Genomic DNA, 17,127 nt, shown 5'->3' with positions numbered 1-17,127 from the left:
TAAAGTGTAGGATTCAGTGGCATTAATTGCAGTCACACTGTGGTGCAACCATCATCACTACCTATTTCCACAACTTACGTTGCATAGCTCCAAACAGAAACTTTGTAACTTTGCATTTCCCTAACCCCTGGAAACCTCAGGTCTACTTTCTGTCTTTATGAATCTACCTATTCTAGATAGTTCACATAAGTGGTATCTTACAATATTTGTCATTTTGTGACTGGCTCTTGCACTTAGCATAATGCTTTCAAGGCTTGTCCATGTTATAACATATATGAGAACTTCCGTCCTTTTTATTGCTGGATAATATTCCATTGTATATATCACATTTTGTTTATCCACTCATCAGTTGACACTTGTGTTGTTTTCACCTTTTGGCTATTGCAAATAATGCTGCAGTGAAATATCTGTTTGGGTCCATGTTTTTGATACTTTTGGGTATTTATCTAGGAGTAGAATTGCTAGGTCTTATATTAATCCTGTGTTTAACTTTTTGAGGACGTGCCAAACTCTTTTCCACAGTGACGGCACCATCTTACATTCTGAACAGCAAAATTCAAGGGTTCCAGCTTCTCTAGATCCGCTTCAACATTTTTTGCATTCTTTGCGTTTGTTTTTTTTTTTAATTATAGCCATCCTAATATCTCATTCACATCTAGTATCAGGTGTGATATGGTATCTGGTTGTGTTTTTTGTTGTCTTTTTGTTTGTTTTGTTTTTATTTTGAGGAAGCACAGCAAGGATTTATTAAGCACTCTTGGGGGGAGAGTGGGCAACTTGGGTGAGTAGCTTCGTTGTGGTTTTGATTTACTTTTCCCTAATAACTAAGGATGTTGATACATATATCTTCTTTGGAGAAAGGTCTATTCAAGTCCTTTGCCTCTTTTTTAATTGGGTTGTCTTTTTGTTGTTGAGCTATAGGAGTTCTTCATGTATTCTGGATATTAAACCCTTCTCAGATATATGATTTGCAAATATTTTCTCCTGTTCTGTAGATTATCTTTTCAGTTTCTTGATAATGTCCTTCAATGCACCAAAGTTTTCAGTTTTGATGAAGTTCAGTTTATTTATTTTTCCTTTTGCTGCTGGTGCTTTAGGTGTCATCTCTGGGTCCATTGTCAAATCCAAGGTAATGGTGATTTATCCCTTCTTTTATCCCCCTAAGAGTTTTATGGGTTTTGGCTCTTTTATTTAGTCAGTGATCTGTTTTCAGTTAATTTTTGTATGTCATGAGAGGTGGGGGTCCAACTTCATTCTTTTTCATGTGGAAATACAGTTGTCTCAGCACATTTGTTAAAGAGACTGTTCTTCCCCCGTTGAATGAACTTGACCTTTGTCAAAATTAGCCATAGATATGGGTTTATTTCTGGGTTCTCAGTTTTATTTCATTGGTCCATATGTGTCTGTCCTTATGCCACTACCACACTGGTTTGATTACTGCAGCTTTGTAGTAAGTTTTGAAATTAAAAGTGTGAGTTCACTAACTGTTGTTTTTCAAGATTGTTTTGGCTAATTAGGGCCCCTTGCAATTTCATATGAATGTGAAGATTGGTTTTTCCTTTTCTGCAAAAACTATTTTTGGGGTATTTTGATGGGAATTGCATCAAATTTGTAGATCACTTTTTGTAGTCTCTTCTAAGACTTAATAATAAAAAAGAATGCATTTGATAGGACTAACTTCATTTCTGACAGTGGCACCAAGGAACATTTGGAGGAGAATTTAGGCAAATGGCTTTGGAACAATCTTTATCTATTTCTGACTTTTCTTAAAACCCTCAAGGATTGTAGGTGTACTTTTTAAGTTAACCAAGTTCTTATTTAATCTGTATCATTTCTACAATTCCTTAAGTCATGGTTTTAGAAATTTAAATGATACCAACTTTCAGCTGCTGTTAATAAGATTGAATGAAGTGATCTTTTAATTTGTGCCTCTGGTTTTACAGAAAGCCCTTTGGCTACCCTTAATTTTTTTGGTGGAAACTTTTTAGCTTTGTGTTTTTCCCCTTAGAAACTTTTCTGGGGCGGTGCTCTATTGTAGATTCATGTGGTTTTCTATAAGGGTATGTATAGTAATTTTCATTTTTAATTTCTCCTAGTGTGTCCATCCTTTTGAGGTGTATCTCTGTTTATTATTTGTTATTTATTATGTTAGCAGTTTACTGTGCTAATGCCTTGAAAGACTTCTAGTTTTCATTTGACTTTTAATTGAAACATGAGAACTCTTTGCTGTTTAATCTTATCTTACACACTTTGTGCATTTGATCACTTTTCACATAGAATATTTCCTTGTGCAGGTTGGGTCCTTCCTGCTTTTTTATACGCACATAAAACTTTATAAAAATGGCTTGTACTTTATTCTTACTGGCTTTGTTTTGTGCTTTACTATCTAAACGTCTCTGTGTCATTTGTACACCTGAGGATTTCTCTCCATTTCTTCCTACTAAATCATCTAAAATATCTTAAAAATTTGGTCTTAATATCATCTGTGGGAGATCTTAACCTGCTGTGTGTCTCTATCCAGTTACCTTTTTTATCTCTAAAGTTTTCCAGGACTGTATTTTTAAAATTTTTTTATGTGTTTATTTATTTTTCTTGGAGTATAGTTGCTGTACAGTGTTGTGTTAGTTTCTACTGTACAGCAAAGTGAATCATCTATACGTATACATATAGCCCCTCATTTTTGGATTTCCTTCCCATTTAGGTCCCCACAGAGCCTTGAGTCCAGGACTGTATTTTTAAAACAGTTTATTTATATAGAACTTGGTCAGAGATTTTTTAAAACTTATTAAATAATGGTGTTTACTTACTTTTGTTTCTATATTTATTGTTTCAAAGAATCAGAGAGTAGAAGCAGAAGTATTTTGTGGGCTGAATGGGTTTCTAGGTGACGTTTTTCGTTCCTCCCTGACCATTCCGACCTTACAGCTTCTGGTTTGTAAGCTGAGAGCCAAGGGACCTTGTCATTAGGCCCCAGCGAGTGCGTTCATGACTTGCGCCTTAGCTCTTCTGAGGCCACTCTTTCCTTCTGGGTTCTTGGCTGTGTTCGAAACAATGGATTTTTGGATAAATGAAATAATTTATTCTCCCTTGCTGGAGTGGGTTCTCTGTGCATTTGCCTTTTCCCCCTCAATGTATTCAAAGAATTAACCTGACAAGAGTCTATTTTTTCTCCTATGGTTCACATCTTTGTGATGGTCAGTAGAACCTGAGTCTTTTGGGGCTTCAAAGAGAGTTTTGTTAGGTTTTAGTGCAGCTCACTTTGCAAAAGGCATAGAGATATTTTTTGTAGCTCATCTTAGGGGATGCACACTTTTCATCCCTAGAGTAATAGTGTGAGTGCAACTAAATACATGAATATCTTCTCAGCCATAAAGTTCTGTTGAACTAATGGCTGATGGGTAAGGGGTTTTACAGCCTTAATTCTGGAGTACGGAGTGGTTGGTACTAGAATTAGGCATAAAATAAACAAATACCACATAGTTTATTCGTGTTGATGTCACTACTTTTGTTGCTAAAATTTGTGAGCAACTCAATTCTAGCAGTTTTTATCTTTTAAGTTGTCATCTGAACATTGTATGTGTTATAGACGTTTGACTTTTTTTTTTTTTTACTACATGAAATTTTAAAAAAGGGAAACCACTCGATCATTATGATTATGAAGCTTGTCTGGTTCTGTAATTTAATAAAATAAGAAAAAACTTAGAGTCACATGATTTTCTTTAGATTTTAATGCTATTTTATTTAGTGATAAAACTTAAACATACAGTATATGTTTTTACCTAGTCCTATAACAGGGTTCAACGGGCAATGATGGCATGAAACCTGCTACATATTTTACTAACACACTGAGATTATTTCTTAGTTTGTAGTGCATCATTAAATTATAAGCTTCATTGTAAAAACTTAAATTGCAGGTAGGTAGTTTCAAAAACCAGAAGCAAATTTTTGTGTGTGTTGAGAATTTTCCGCAACTTTAGTGGTTTTTAATTGTAAACTAAGAGGAGAATATGTAAAAATTTAGGTCATTTTAATTGCATGTGAAATAACATGACAAAGAAGATAAGATTATTTTATTTTTCTTGGTAGATTTTTTTCCACTTAAAAAAAGCACTTCAATATGTATGGTTGTGAGAATATGTATGTATGAATATTTTTTGAAGGATTTTTCAGATATGCTAAGTATGGTTCTTTTTGATTTTCATAGAAACAATTTTGGAGCAAGAAATGACTTCAGTGATGGCCTGGGCTCACCCGATAACCTTAAAAATGAGTACAGTTTAGACTATGAGGGTGGTCAGGTTGGTTTGCTAGAGGTCACAGGCTGATAGACTGAGAACGTTGACTTTCTTGTTCTCTTCATCTTACATGACTTTTTTTTTTTCCTAATCCAAGTTGGGTTCTAATATGTGAAACATTGTGTACTACCATGACGTAGAGAGAGTTATAAAAGGAATGAGAATGTCCATAGGAGCCGCTCAAATGTCTAATTGATTTGGGGAAAAAATGCTTGATAAAATAGCTCTTTGGAAGCGTTTTTTCCTCATATTTTTCTCAAAAATGATTAAAAATGATTACTGGGACTTCCCTGGCAGCCCAGTGGTTAAGACTCCGTACCTCCGCGTTTCCACTGCAGGGGCCGCGGGTTCGATCCCTGGTTGGGAAATTAAGATCCCCCATGCTGCACGGTGTGGCCACAAAAAAAAAGGGTACTAGGATGTTGACTGGAGGGAAGGGAGGCCTTTTGGAGTAGTGAATGAGCAGAGGTAGGTGGTACGTTAGCAGAACAAGTCATGACTACTTAGAACTCTTCATAGCTCTAGTTGGCATATAGCTATGCCAGAGAGAATAAATCTGCTCTAGTGGGTATTTCCACAGATGGGGCAGAGGTGCCGTGTCTGCAGTCGGCAGTGCAGTGTTCACGCGGAAAGGGGCTTTGGGAATGCATGTCCACTTAAGTCACTGTGTAGCTGAAAGCCCTGAGTTGAATACCTTTTCCTTAAACTGATTTTGAATAAGTTGATTTGAAAAATAACTACATTTTTAAGTGAAAGAAATGTTTAACCTAAGCAAATTAAGTTATAAAAGAGGATTATATGCATTTTATACTTTGGATATTTTTATAGTTTGCCACTGATCCAATTCCCACCCCTGTTAGAATATTCTAAATCTTCACCTGCCTGGGTGCGGTTTCAAACAGCCTAACCCAAAACACATTCATAATGGTTCTTCATTACTTACATTATGAATTCAAAAACGTTATATTGGAATTTTCCAGAAAAATATATCTGAGATTTAAAAATTTGAATGGTTCCTTGTCATTCTGTGTAAATAATGGTTTGAGATAGCTCTTTCTTCAGTATATATTTTTTATAGTTGTTTTCTTCCTTGTTTTTATTCATCTGAAGGGTTAGCTTAAATTCATAATTTATATTACTTAAATCTTTTTTTTCTTTCTAGTTTTGGCAAGCGTTCTGCAGGAAGCTTTAGGCGTGGCTGTGAATGCATTGTGTTAGAGCCTTCTGAAATGATTGTGGTAAGAATACTTCTGTGAAGACTTTTTTCCCTTAAAAAAAGTTATGAAATAAAAGTATTTTCACAAACTACTTATAATAGTGTATTATATATTTCATAACTTTAGGTATATTTATTTCATAACTTTTTGAGTTTTAATTCATAATCATTATAATTATTTACGGGATTCAAATAATGAAAAAGAAAGTTTAAAAGGGTCACGTACCTAAATGTTTGGTGTTTGAACTTTATAAATCAGTCTATGAAAATGCCATTTAATTTAAACTTGGAGAGAATCTTGGAATTGCAGGATTTTAGCTCTCCAAATATTGGTTGGAATGAGTGAGATACTTTAAATGAGACACAGTGATATATATTCAGGCAACAATTGACATAAGGAAATCAGTTCACTTCCTTTATCTAATTGAAAGAAATTTGGAGGACTTTTATGCTGGTTAAATACTCTGTTGAGATTTTTATCTCTTTTTAATTGAATAGTGTGATTTAAAAAATATATTGAGGTAAGACATATGCAAAAAAACATAACGTTAGAAGAGATATTAGCAACATAATTATTTTTACTGATGCTTGAAGAAAAGCCTGTCACATTCTTCCTTACTATATAAAAATGATTTTAAGATGGGACACTATGGACCCCTTAAAAAAATCAGCAACAAAAATAAGATTGGAGGGAGTGCCCAGTAGAGACATTCAGTTGGCTGATGTGCATAATATTTCCCATCCAGCATCTATCTGGGCAAGGAAACTTTTTGAATAAATGATGGCCTAAAATAGATGATGATGGAGGCTTTTTATTCATATTTAATAAAATATTTGGTAAATGCCTATACATCTATTTTCAGAGGAGATGTAGGTTTTTTCCCTATGATGGAGGAGAGGAATTTGTCAGAAATGGGAACTTCCTCGTCAAAGCTAGTGAAAATTTTTGGTAAAATTTCCCAAAATGTACTGTTAAGTGAGAAAGTGGCATGGTGGTGAGTAAAGATTTAGGAGTGGAAAAATGTAGGCAGATACGTTGGGCTTTCCAGCCACAGGTCTTGAAAAGCATTTTAGATATTCCCTCGAGATTTTGGTCTCTGTTACTGCTATTTTGTGTTGATCTGAAGGATTTTTGATCTCCAAAATTCCTTGAGGATTTTGTCCTTGTCCATATGATGCTAACTACTAGGTTTGTCAGTGTGAGAACCATCTTAGAATCTAAATATGCTTTTGTGAGCAATACATTATGTAAGTGTGACGAGGACTAACCGAACGTAACTTTTCTTCTGGTAGTCCATTCATCACTTTCTAAATGTTTAAAATGAGGAAATTATGTTTTGAGAACAATGCTATTTATAATAAAAAAAAAAAGAAACTGAATCCGTAGAATGAAAGTAGGAAGAGAAGCTCTTAAGTAATCTACCAAAGTCATTCTGCCAGTAGTCGTGTCTGAGTCATTTGGGATTTGGGTGTGTTTTTTTTTTCTTTTTAAACAGATTTACTTCATGAGAGTTTTTGTGCTTTAGTTAAGACAATGGGGCAGTTGCTTTCATAATGCATGGTGATGTATCCTCTGAGATCTTTCATTAATAAATCAGAACAAAGACTACTGAAAATATCCTTCCCTTTGAGACTGCAGGAAATTCAGGAGTTACCCATATTGTCCTAAGTGGAACTGAAAATGCCTCTTCTCTTTTATAAAGAAAAGTTACTCAGAACCAGTTAGTTCTAGGGAAGTTCAGAAACATCTGAAGTCTGTCGAGATAGTTTGTCTACAAATGTCTTTGCACAGTGAATGAATGTAGACTATCCGTAAGTTTTATTCTGCATCTACTCTTAATATGGAACATGGTGTTTGAAGAAATGAAATCTTGGGGGATTTTATTTCAGGTAGACTATATGGATGAAAATGAAGAATATTTTCAGCGTCAAGCTTCTCATCGACAGTCTCGAAGGAGATTTAGAAAAATCAACCAGAAAGGGGAAAGACAAACGATTATCGACACTGTGGATCCTTATCCTGTGGGCAAACCACCTTTGCCTAGAGGCTATCATACGGTAAGTTACACAAGTATAATAATTATCTTTATAGCTTTTTGGTGGGAGTTTTGTGAAAGGGCATACATTTTCCATTTTTGATGAATAATTCCTTTCTGTGGTATACTTACTCAAAGTGCAGATTTTTCTGGAAACACATAATATGAATAGTTTAAGGAGCGTTGAAATAAGGTATCAAAAGGCATTGTTTAGCCTTTTTATTTCTTAACACGGTCTCTGAGGATCAGCTTTGTGGTCATCACGTACAGTTGTAACTGGGATATTTTTAGGTTCTGATCTTAATCTAAAATGTTGCCCTTTCCCTCACCATCCCCAGTGACGGGTATCATACCTGTTTTTTATTCAAAAGTTAGATATTTAAAAATTACCTATTATCTTCATACCATTGTGAGAATATTATCTGAGAATTTTTTGTTTTTAATATGATGAAGTGAGAGCATAATTTGAAATGATGCTTCTGTAAATCCCAGTGTAAAGATGGTCTGAAGCATTTCTAACAGGTTCAGAGGTCCTCTTTAATACTTTCACCACTTGATCGTCATTTATTCCGTAAATATTAGGTGAAGAAACTACTTCTTATGTTTGAGGAAACCGAGGCACAGATAATGATTGATTTGTACAAGACCCCAGCGTAGTCAGTTTGGGAGCCTTATTTTTCTCACTCATTTCTCTCTGCTCAGCTGTGCTGTGTCCATGTCCCCCGGTGGCCCACCCAGAATAGTGGCAAATATATTTGAGGATTTCTGTTTTCAAGAAGAACGTAACTTGAATTCTTCCATATGTCATAATAAGGTCAAATATGGTTCATCTATACTTACAATACCATTAAATGAGCACTCATTCGTGAAATTAATTTTAAAATAAACATGTGAAAAAATAAAAATAGGTAAACGACAACTATTTTACGTTTCTTATTTGTTTGTCTTCCGTATCCTCTTCTTTCTTTTTGCAAATAAGTATAAATGCAAACCGCATGGGAAAATGTATATAGACTTAAAACTATGTACTTAATTTTCTGGTAACTTGGAGGGATGCATCTTATACCCGCACTTGATGTGTTCTATTTCTGAGAGCCCTTTGTATTTGAATATTCAAGCAGTTTTGGCCACCAGCTCTCAGCCTGCTCCTCTCACTGCCCATGCGCACAATTTTAATTTCACATGAATTTCATAGTTGAATCATTTCATTGAGCTCATTTGCAAAGGGTTGCTTTTTGCTCATCATAAAGTCAGCTTTGTTTGCCTGCTGCAGAGCCTTGGTATTTTTTTTGAAAAAAACCTATGAAAGGTTTTTTGTTACCATTGTCTACACAAGAAGGTAGTATTTTTAGTGTCGATGTTGCATCGTGGAAGAAGGAACTATGGATTAAAAATAGTTGTAAACATTACTAGTACAACCTACTAATATTGTTAATACTCTTTCTGCTTTGGAATTATTTTTCCAAATCAAATTCTATACCAAGATATTTAGCAGCAGTGTGGGTGACTAAAAATTTAGCGTTCAAGCTGATTGGTTTGATTTTATAGTTATATTTGTCCCATTTAAGTTGGGGGGTGTCATTTTGTAATTATTTCTCTCTCCTATCCCCATGTTTTCCCCCTTTATGTAATACTTCACCCACCTCCCCTACATGACTCCCCCTTTTTAATCTGATTTTTTTGTAAACGTGTAGTTTTTAAAAATTATTCAAGATTCCTTTTTTTTTAGTGGTTTTAAAAAATGTCTTACCTGGTCAACAGGTACTTTTATGAGGGAAAATTCAGTACTAGGGTGGAAAATTTCACTTGCTCACTGATGGATCAGGTACCAGTTTGCTAATATGTGACATGGTCGTATTAATTTTTCTAAGTGAGTCCAGATGGGCAACAAGTGTCATAGTTCTAAATATTGAATCCCGTCTTTTCATGCAAATTGTGTTTTAATTTTATTTATATAATTATTATTTTGCCTAAGTACATGATTTTAACATATGAAAACAACACAATTAGCCGTAAGTCACATTTACTTATTCTGAGCAGAAATACTCCTTTTGAAAGAACCCTAGTAAGGTGGGAGCCAGGGTGCAAAGTTGGTTGAAAAGGTGCATGGTCCTACTTCACAGGCGACCTAAATGGTTGCAGGTGCATTTCAAGTGCATGGCTAAGGAACATAAAGGACGTCATACATGTAGCCAGTGCTGTATGGTCATTCTTAACCTGATTTAACATGATCTTCATTTTGGCAGATGTACTGTAGCATGTCTGATAATGTCATCTTCTCCTTTCCTCCTCTATGGCACTCATTTCATTTTGGCTCAAAGGAATGCACTAAATCTCAGGTATTGTAATCTGTGTGTGGTCTCCTAATACTAACCTCAGTGCATCTGTGAATTTGCATTGTAACTAATGAGTTTATAACATTGATGTGTTTTGCTTCGTCTTGTTCTTTTGTATTTTGCCCTGATTTAGTAAAACCCCTTACAACTTTGAAACGGTCAGTGGTTTGGTTGATGTCACAGGCTGCTTTATTTGTGCAGACCTAGGGACAAATTGCTCACTTTCTTTGAGGAACGAATACAAGTGCAGACTACGTATTTTTAAGAATGAGTGGAGCACAGTTCTTACCTAACCTGCTTGGCGCATAAAGAAATGGAGAGAGAAAGGCAGGCAGATAGGCATCGTGGGTGTTTAACTGCTTTTTGTGTGAAAGTTTTATGGGAAATCCATTAGACATCTACATTTTAAAGGCTAGAGGTGAAAGCTTTAAATTTCAGGAATCCCAGTGTGAGAGCATTTTGGGAGACCACTGGTAAAATTTTAGTCAGAATAAAGGCTTTGTCAAAAAGGAAATAAGAATTTACACTTCGCTTGCATTTTCTTATTTGCGCTTGATTTTTAACCAGATTTCATGCTTTTATTTCATTCTGTATTTTAATTGAGGCCTATAATAATATCTTTGCTCATTTGTTTCATGCCAATATATGACTAATTTACGGTTTCAGCATTACTCGTTTGAAATTTGGGGTCAAATTTGGGGTTATCAGGGAATTTGGAGTCAGGGAAGAAAAACTCATTTATCTCTGGAAACTAATTGGTTAAGTAACTAGTGAAATGTTATGGTTGTGTCTTCTTATTGCCCAGGAAAAAGATCATGAATAATTTAATTCACATTAGTGGAAGGCTACTGTCAATGTAATGTCTTTGGCTATTACAGTAACCTCGCCTGAAAACACGAAATATTTGTATAACTTTTCAAATTAAAATAAGGCCATTGCTTTACGTTCTATACAATATAACGCATATTAAAATGTCACAGGTGACATAATAGCTGTATTTTACTTTAGAAGCGCTGCTAATTTTTCAGTGATGTGGTAAATCTAAAAAATGTTGATAGTTTTTAAATTTGATAAGATTCTTGTAAAATTGTATAAAAATTTTTTAAATTGTGCCAGTGTTTTGAGCTTTTATCTAGTACATGTATACTTAAAACGTATATAACTTTAATATTTTAAAAGGTACACCGGTATGTAATTAGTCCTCTTGTTCAGTATGAGAAATGACAGGTTAGTCTAATTCCCATGTAGAAGTAGGAATTGAATTTAAAATGTGCACTGGGTTATGATGTATACCTTATGTACGCTTTTAAAAATTAGACGTGTTGCAGCAGTTTAAGACAGATGATAGTAATTTCTTCAGAAACACGAATACTCGCACAGTCCATGCAGAGTGCTTTCAGGTCACTTTTTCAAGGCAAGTGTGTGAGGTTTGCAGAGAATAAGCATTTTAAAATGCAGTGAGAAGGCAAGATTGGAGATGGCTTTCATTAGCATTTCCTTACATTTTGATGAGTTGGGTTGAGGCTGTGTTTAAGACTGCCAGAAAACAGGATGCGGCACGAATTTTCAGTCTTTGAGTGGGGAGAGGCAGGTGGCAGAGTCAGGTCCTGGATAAGGTTCCCGGCGGAGGCTGGGGAATTCGGGGTCATTTCTAGACTGACTTGGGACTTTGGACAGGTTTACCTTGTCGACAGGCTCGGAATAGGGTGGGGGGGGGAACCTGTTTATTTTACCCCTAATTACAGGCCCCGTCTGCATTGATGGGTAATTTATTCTAGAAGTTTGGGTGGGTAGGGAAATGTGAGTTCCATAATAAGAATGGAGAGGAGAGGGAGAGGACTTAAAAGGGAAGAAGGGCCTTCTTACTTTCACCTGGATGCCGGGATGGGGAAGCTGGCACGTACCTGCACATACCTGTTCTGTCATCTTTTTATTCCTTTTTTTTTTTTATGGGAAAAAGAAAAAAACAGCTCTGCTCTCTTCCTCGTTTAGAAAGTGTGAAAATTTTACAGAGATATTAGACTGAAGACTGAGGAAAAGTTGTCCCGTCTAAACTGTGGAGGTGATGTGTACCGACTGACGTTTCCTACTGTTGCAGCGTTCCAGGGCTGGTTGCATAATTAAAATGCTCTCCACTCTTTGAGGTTCCGATTGACTTTCCACCTCCACTCCTACTTACCCCCCAAAGTGTGGCTTTACTTTACACAAATTTGAATTAGGAGGATTCAAACACAATATAACATAAAACTTATTTATAAAGTTTCCAATCAGTGCAAACTTTTAATAAGGAGAACCCATCGGTCATAGAAAAAGGTATTTCCCACACATTCTGTTAGTAATCCTTTTCTACAATGGGAATATACACTTCAGGGCACCGTTTAATAATTATGTATTGAATTTTTCTGTAGGTCAGGCTTAGTTTAAAGTTCTTGGTGCAGGTGTACAAAAGAAATAAAAATACTGCATAAAAGTAAGTTAATATAATCTAAGTCAAATACAATGTAATAGTACAAAAACATCATGGAATTAATTTTTTTATTATAGTCAGCGATAATACAATATCTTTAACGTAGCACCAATGTAATAAGGTTGATTCTTATATGAGGCGTATGAAAATGAGTCCTATTTTTAATAAGGTTATTCTTCATAATATAAGACAAGTACTGTTTCTTCTAATGGTAATCATTCCTAAGTTATATATATCGTATATATCTCTGAATATAATCTATCACTTTTTTTTAAGTGATGGATTTGATTTAAGTTGGTTTCATCTTCAGTTAAGGACTTCTTAGTAGGTTAATTTCAAAAAAATTTAAATATTGAAACATGAAAACATTACAGTGTTTGTGTGATTATGTACATTTATTTGACATTAGACTTTTTGACATGAGCTGTTGTTCTCGCATTAGAAATAGGCAATATTTTCCCTCATGTTACGGCTTTGCTTTGTCACTTATTCTTTACTTTTTCACTGAGGTCTTCCTACTTTAATCCAATATATGCTACTTAACAGTAAGAGCATGTGTTGTGTATCAGTGACTTGTGTGTCTACTAAATTTCCTAGAATATTAAGGTCTTAAGATTTTAACTTATAACAGTCAGTTCATATCCCACTTGACTAATTTATTCAGTGATGATATTTAAAATCTGTTTATGTGCATATACAGAAATTATTCAAGTATGGGGAAATTTCTTAATTATTTGAATATTTTTATTCTTCATCTTTCATCAGGTGTTTGTTTGCTTAATTAAATCTAAAGCTGTTGTCTTCAGTGTGGTCCTCAATCCCTCTCTGTGAATTATAATAGGATGGAGTTTCAGAAAATCTGTGTATTCTGTTTCTTGTATCATAGAGGAAAGCTCAGTATTTTCATTTATATGCTTTTATTATTTTAATGAATATTACTGAGCGCCCACCTTGTTTCAGGGCTGTGCCGGACTCCATGGCTGTAAAGGTCTACAGGACAGACAGAATCTGCCCTCATTGACTTTATGGCCTCGCACAAAATACAGATAAATTGACGGCAGTTAAGATAGAGGGAAATCCAGGTACCGTGAAGGCTCAAAAACCAGGCATCTTGAGGAATCCGACGTGGCTTCCTGAATGGCCTTACTGTCTTTGCTCAAAGGAAAATCTTCTTTAATCCAAGAAAGCCCAATAGAAATGTGAAAAAGAAATGAATTGGGAAGTAAAGAAGGGAAAGAGGGGATGTGGATAGACTGTGATAGGAGTGATAGATACAAACCTGCCCTCCCCACATTTTGGTAGATACTGTTGTATGCATGCCCCGAAGTCTTTATATTTGCACCAGAGAGTCTTTTAAAGAGAAGTGGCAAAAGTATCCTTTGCTTTTCATGCTTATTCACAGCAGGTTTACTAGCCCCTCCTCACCTAGACCATGTTGCATTTTAAAATCCTGCAGAAAGCTTCCTGCGGAAAGGTCTTTGAACAATAGGTGGACATAAGAGCGTTGCATTCCTGGCAAAATGCAGCCTGTTAGAGCTGCTGCGGTGGTCTCTGTCTCCTTGCTTTGGGGGGACCATTTCTCTTTCTTGCAGTTATAATCAGGTATTTATGTTGATTTAATTTATACAGATTGAGAAATTACACCATAGAGTCTGTTTAGAAATTGAAATGTAAATCAGGAAATAGTGTAAAATATGAAATGATTAATCTCGTGCTATTAACAGCATGCATTGCAAATTCATGCAAGGCAGTTGAGAATAGTGTGCAGTGTGCTGTTTACACAAGTTTCAGCTTCTGTTAGAGGATGTCTATTTTTATATATGACATCATCGCTGCTGCAGAACTCCCGTGGCCACTGGGATTTACTGTTCTTTCATTCCATTCTGAAAGAAAGCTTGTATTGATGTCATAATTGGACCCATCTTTTGGTTGCACTTGGAAATTGAAAGTAATCGGGGTGTTGTGTAGCATGTCATGGCAATATTTCAAGCAATTTATTTGTCAGAAAGATCACTGCCACTTTGTCCTGCCTCTAACTGTGAACACTGGTGGCTCTCGCTGTGCCTGTTCATGTTTTAAATATATTTGGCTAAAATTTAACTTTTAGTCTCAATAGCAACAATCCTTTCATCTTCAGCCATTTCATTTCTTATGTGATTTTTCCTTTTCTTTTTTTTTTTTTTTTTTTGCCATGAGATTTTGCAGTGCTACACACTGATTTGAAAAATGTCTCTTTTCTTTGGAAAAATCTACTTTGATATTCAGACCTATTTCCTACCAGTGCTGAACTGACCTTTTTTACAATTAACTGATCCATTCTAAGTTGTCTGTTTTCACTATTTGAAACATTGGGTGACTAGAAATGTTCTCTTTTGATTTTGAATCCTGTGTTAAAACATTATTAACTTTGAAATACCTTTCTATTAGCTAGAAGATATTGTTGACCAACCTCTGGAAGAAACTCTAGCATGTGATTCGATGTATGGGTGTTAGGTTGACATCACTCATGAAAGGAAAATTTTAATGATTCATATTAAAATAATTTTTAAATGTCTACTAGATTTTGTACATATTTTTGTGTATAAATTTTCCTCCTTATCCTCTCAAAAAATGAGTCATTATCCGTATCTCAGTAGGAAAGTTTTTTTTCCCCTTCTTTTACAGAAACTAATTAAGAACAAACTACAGATTAAAAAAATAACAGGTTTATTGAGTTACAACTCACATGCCATACAGTTCACCTATTTAAAGTGCATAATTCAACTCTTCTTTTCTTTTATAAAAAACATATAACACTGAGACTTCCCTGGTGGCACAGTGGTTAAGAATCCGCCTGCCAATGCAGAGGACACAGGTTCGAGCCCTGGTCCGGGAAGATCCCACGTGCCGCGGAGCAACTAAGCCCATGCGCCACAACTACTGAGCCTGTGCTCTAGAGCCCATGAGCCACAACTACTGAGCCCGCGTGCCACAGCTACTGAAGCCTGCACCTAGAGCCCATGCTCCGCAACAAGAGAAGCCACCGCAGTGAGAAGCCCGCGCGCCGCAACGAAGAGTAGCCCCCGCTCACCACAAATAGAGAAAGCCGTCACGGAGCAACGAAGACCCAATGCAGCCAAAAATAATAATAATAATAATAAATAAATAAATTTATTAAAAAATACGTAACACTAAATGTACCATCTTAACCATTTTTAAGTATACAGTTCAGTAGTAGTAAGAATGTCAGTAGTAATGACTGACTTGAACATACCCAGTTCACAGGTGTACCTCACAGCCTTTGTGATAGTTTAAATTACACATAGGCTGAAAAATAACTTTAAGATAGTTAGGAAAAAAAATAATTATAGAATCTATTGAAAAAAAATAAAAGGCTTACTGAACAATTGTATTAGAGCAATTTCCTATGAACTTAGTATGGGGTCAGTAGCCTTTTATTTTTTCCTGTGTCTTCCTTTCTCACTTTCAAGTGGAATATTGGTGGTGGTTGGATGTGACGCAGAGTCTAGAACTGCTAGCCTAGAGGAGAAATGATGTGGCCACAGAGTGGGCCGGATCTGAGCAATGAATCGCTAATTGGAATAAATGGCGGAGGAATTCCGAAGGGAAAGGTTTGAAGATGAAAAAGAAAGTATTCAGGCTGTCTTGACTCTTACTCAGATGTCTGGGAGGATAACAGTGATAATTGGTCACCTGTGGCTTCGGTACGGTCCGGAAGGCATTAGGAGTGTTAGAAAATAAGGTTAAAATCTCAAAGTAAGTTGTAGCGTTTCCCTCGCACTAATTATTCGTGTGCGTCTACTTTCCGTCCACTTCTTTATCCGAAATTTTAAACCGAACCTTCAAACACCTGTTTGAATCATCAGTAATTTTGGAATACGCAGGAACGTTTTCAAGAAAAAGATCATTTTGCCGTTGGTTCCTTTATGAAATATGCACATCCCAACCAAGTGTGACGAAGAGAATACTTGGGCCTCGGCAATAGCCTTGATGTCCTCGATGCCCTTGACGGTCATGGGCATTCTTAACAAGCACTGCAGTCTTTTTATTCCTCCTCGGCATGAAAGTTTGCCTAACTTTTGGTACTAACTTTAGTTAGATGGGGAAGGTGTGAGCAGCTAGCCTTCCTGCAAGTGGATGTGCTGTTAGAAGGTTCAGCTGAGGTAGGACCTCACAGGGTTTTATCTTAAAGGAATCTAAGGACAGCCGACAACTGGGTTTTTACAAAGAGCCAAGAGGCTGATCGTTTTCTGGTTCATCTCAGAGCAGCAGCTGTCAAACTTGTCCATCTCAGGACTTGTTTACACTCTTAAAACTTTTTGAGAGGGACTTCCCTGTGGCTCAGTGGTTAAGAATCCACCTGCCAATGCAGGGGACACCGATTTGATCCCTGGTCCGGGAGGATCCCACATGCCGCGGAGCAACTAAGCCTGTGTGCCACAACTACTGAAGCCCGCATGCCTAGAGAGCGTGCTCCATAACAAGAGAAGCCACCGCAGTGAGAAGCATGCGCACCGCAACGAAGAGTAGCCCCCGCTCGCCGCAACTAGAGAAAGCCCGTGCACAGCAACAGAGACCCAATGCAGCCAAAAATAAAGAAATAAATACACTGGGCTTCCCTGGTGGCGAAGTGGTTGAGAGTCCGCCTGCCGATGCAGGGGACACGGGTTCGTGCCCCGGTCCGGGAAGATCCCACATGCCGCGGAGCGGCTGGGCCCGTGAGCCATGGCCGCTGAGCCTGCGCGTCTGGAGCCTGTGCTCCGCAACCGGGAGAGGC

General features: G+C 36.5%; 1 protein-coding gene across 6 annotated transcripts in view; it reads left to right on the top strand.

Moving 5' to 3' along the window:
• The window catches only part of RAPGEF2 (Rap guanine nucleotide exchange factor 2), a 243,974-nt gene that overhangs the window by 121,266 nt on the left and 105,581 nt on the right, over nucleotides 1-17,127 (top strand). For 5 of the 6 annotated variants that reach the window (XM_070045623.1, XM_030865725.3, XM_060299865.2 and 2 more), the window contains 3 exons: nucleotides 5,458-5,533; nucleotides 7,402-7,569; nucleotides 9,869-9,886. In XM_070045623.1, the coding sequence (XP_069901724.1) occupies nucleotides 5,458-5,533; nucleotides 7,402-7,569; nucleotides 9,869-9,886 (262 nt within the window). The remainder of the gene's footprint in view (nucleotides 1-5,457; nucleotides 5,534-7,401; nucleotides 7,570-9,868; nucleotides 9,887-17,127) is intronic. The other variant, XM_030865726.3, reaches the window with a different exon arrangement.

The sequence above is a fragment of the Globicephala melas genome, chromosome 5, assembly GCF_963455315.2.
Source record: "Globicephala melas chromosome 5, mGloMel1.2, whole genome shotgun sequence".
Taxonomy (NCBI): Eukaryota; Metazoa; Chordata; class Mammalia; order Artiodactyla; family Delphinidae; genus Globicephala; species Globicephala melas.
Note: the sequence above shows the minus strand (reverse complement) of the source record. Positions and strands in the feature narration are given on the sequence as shown.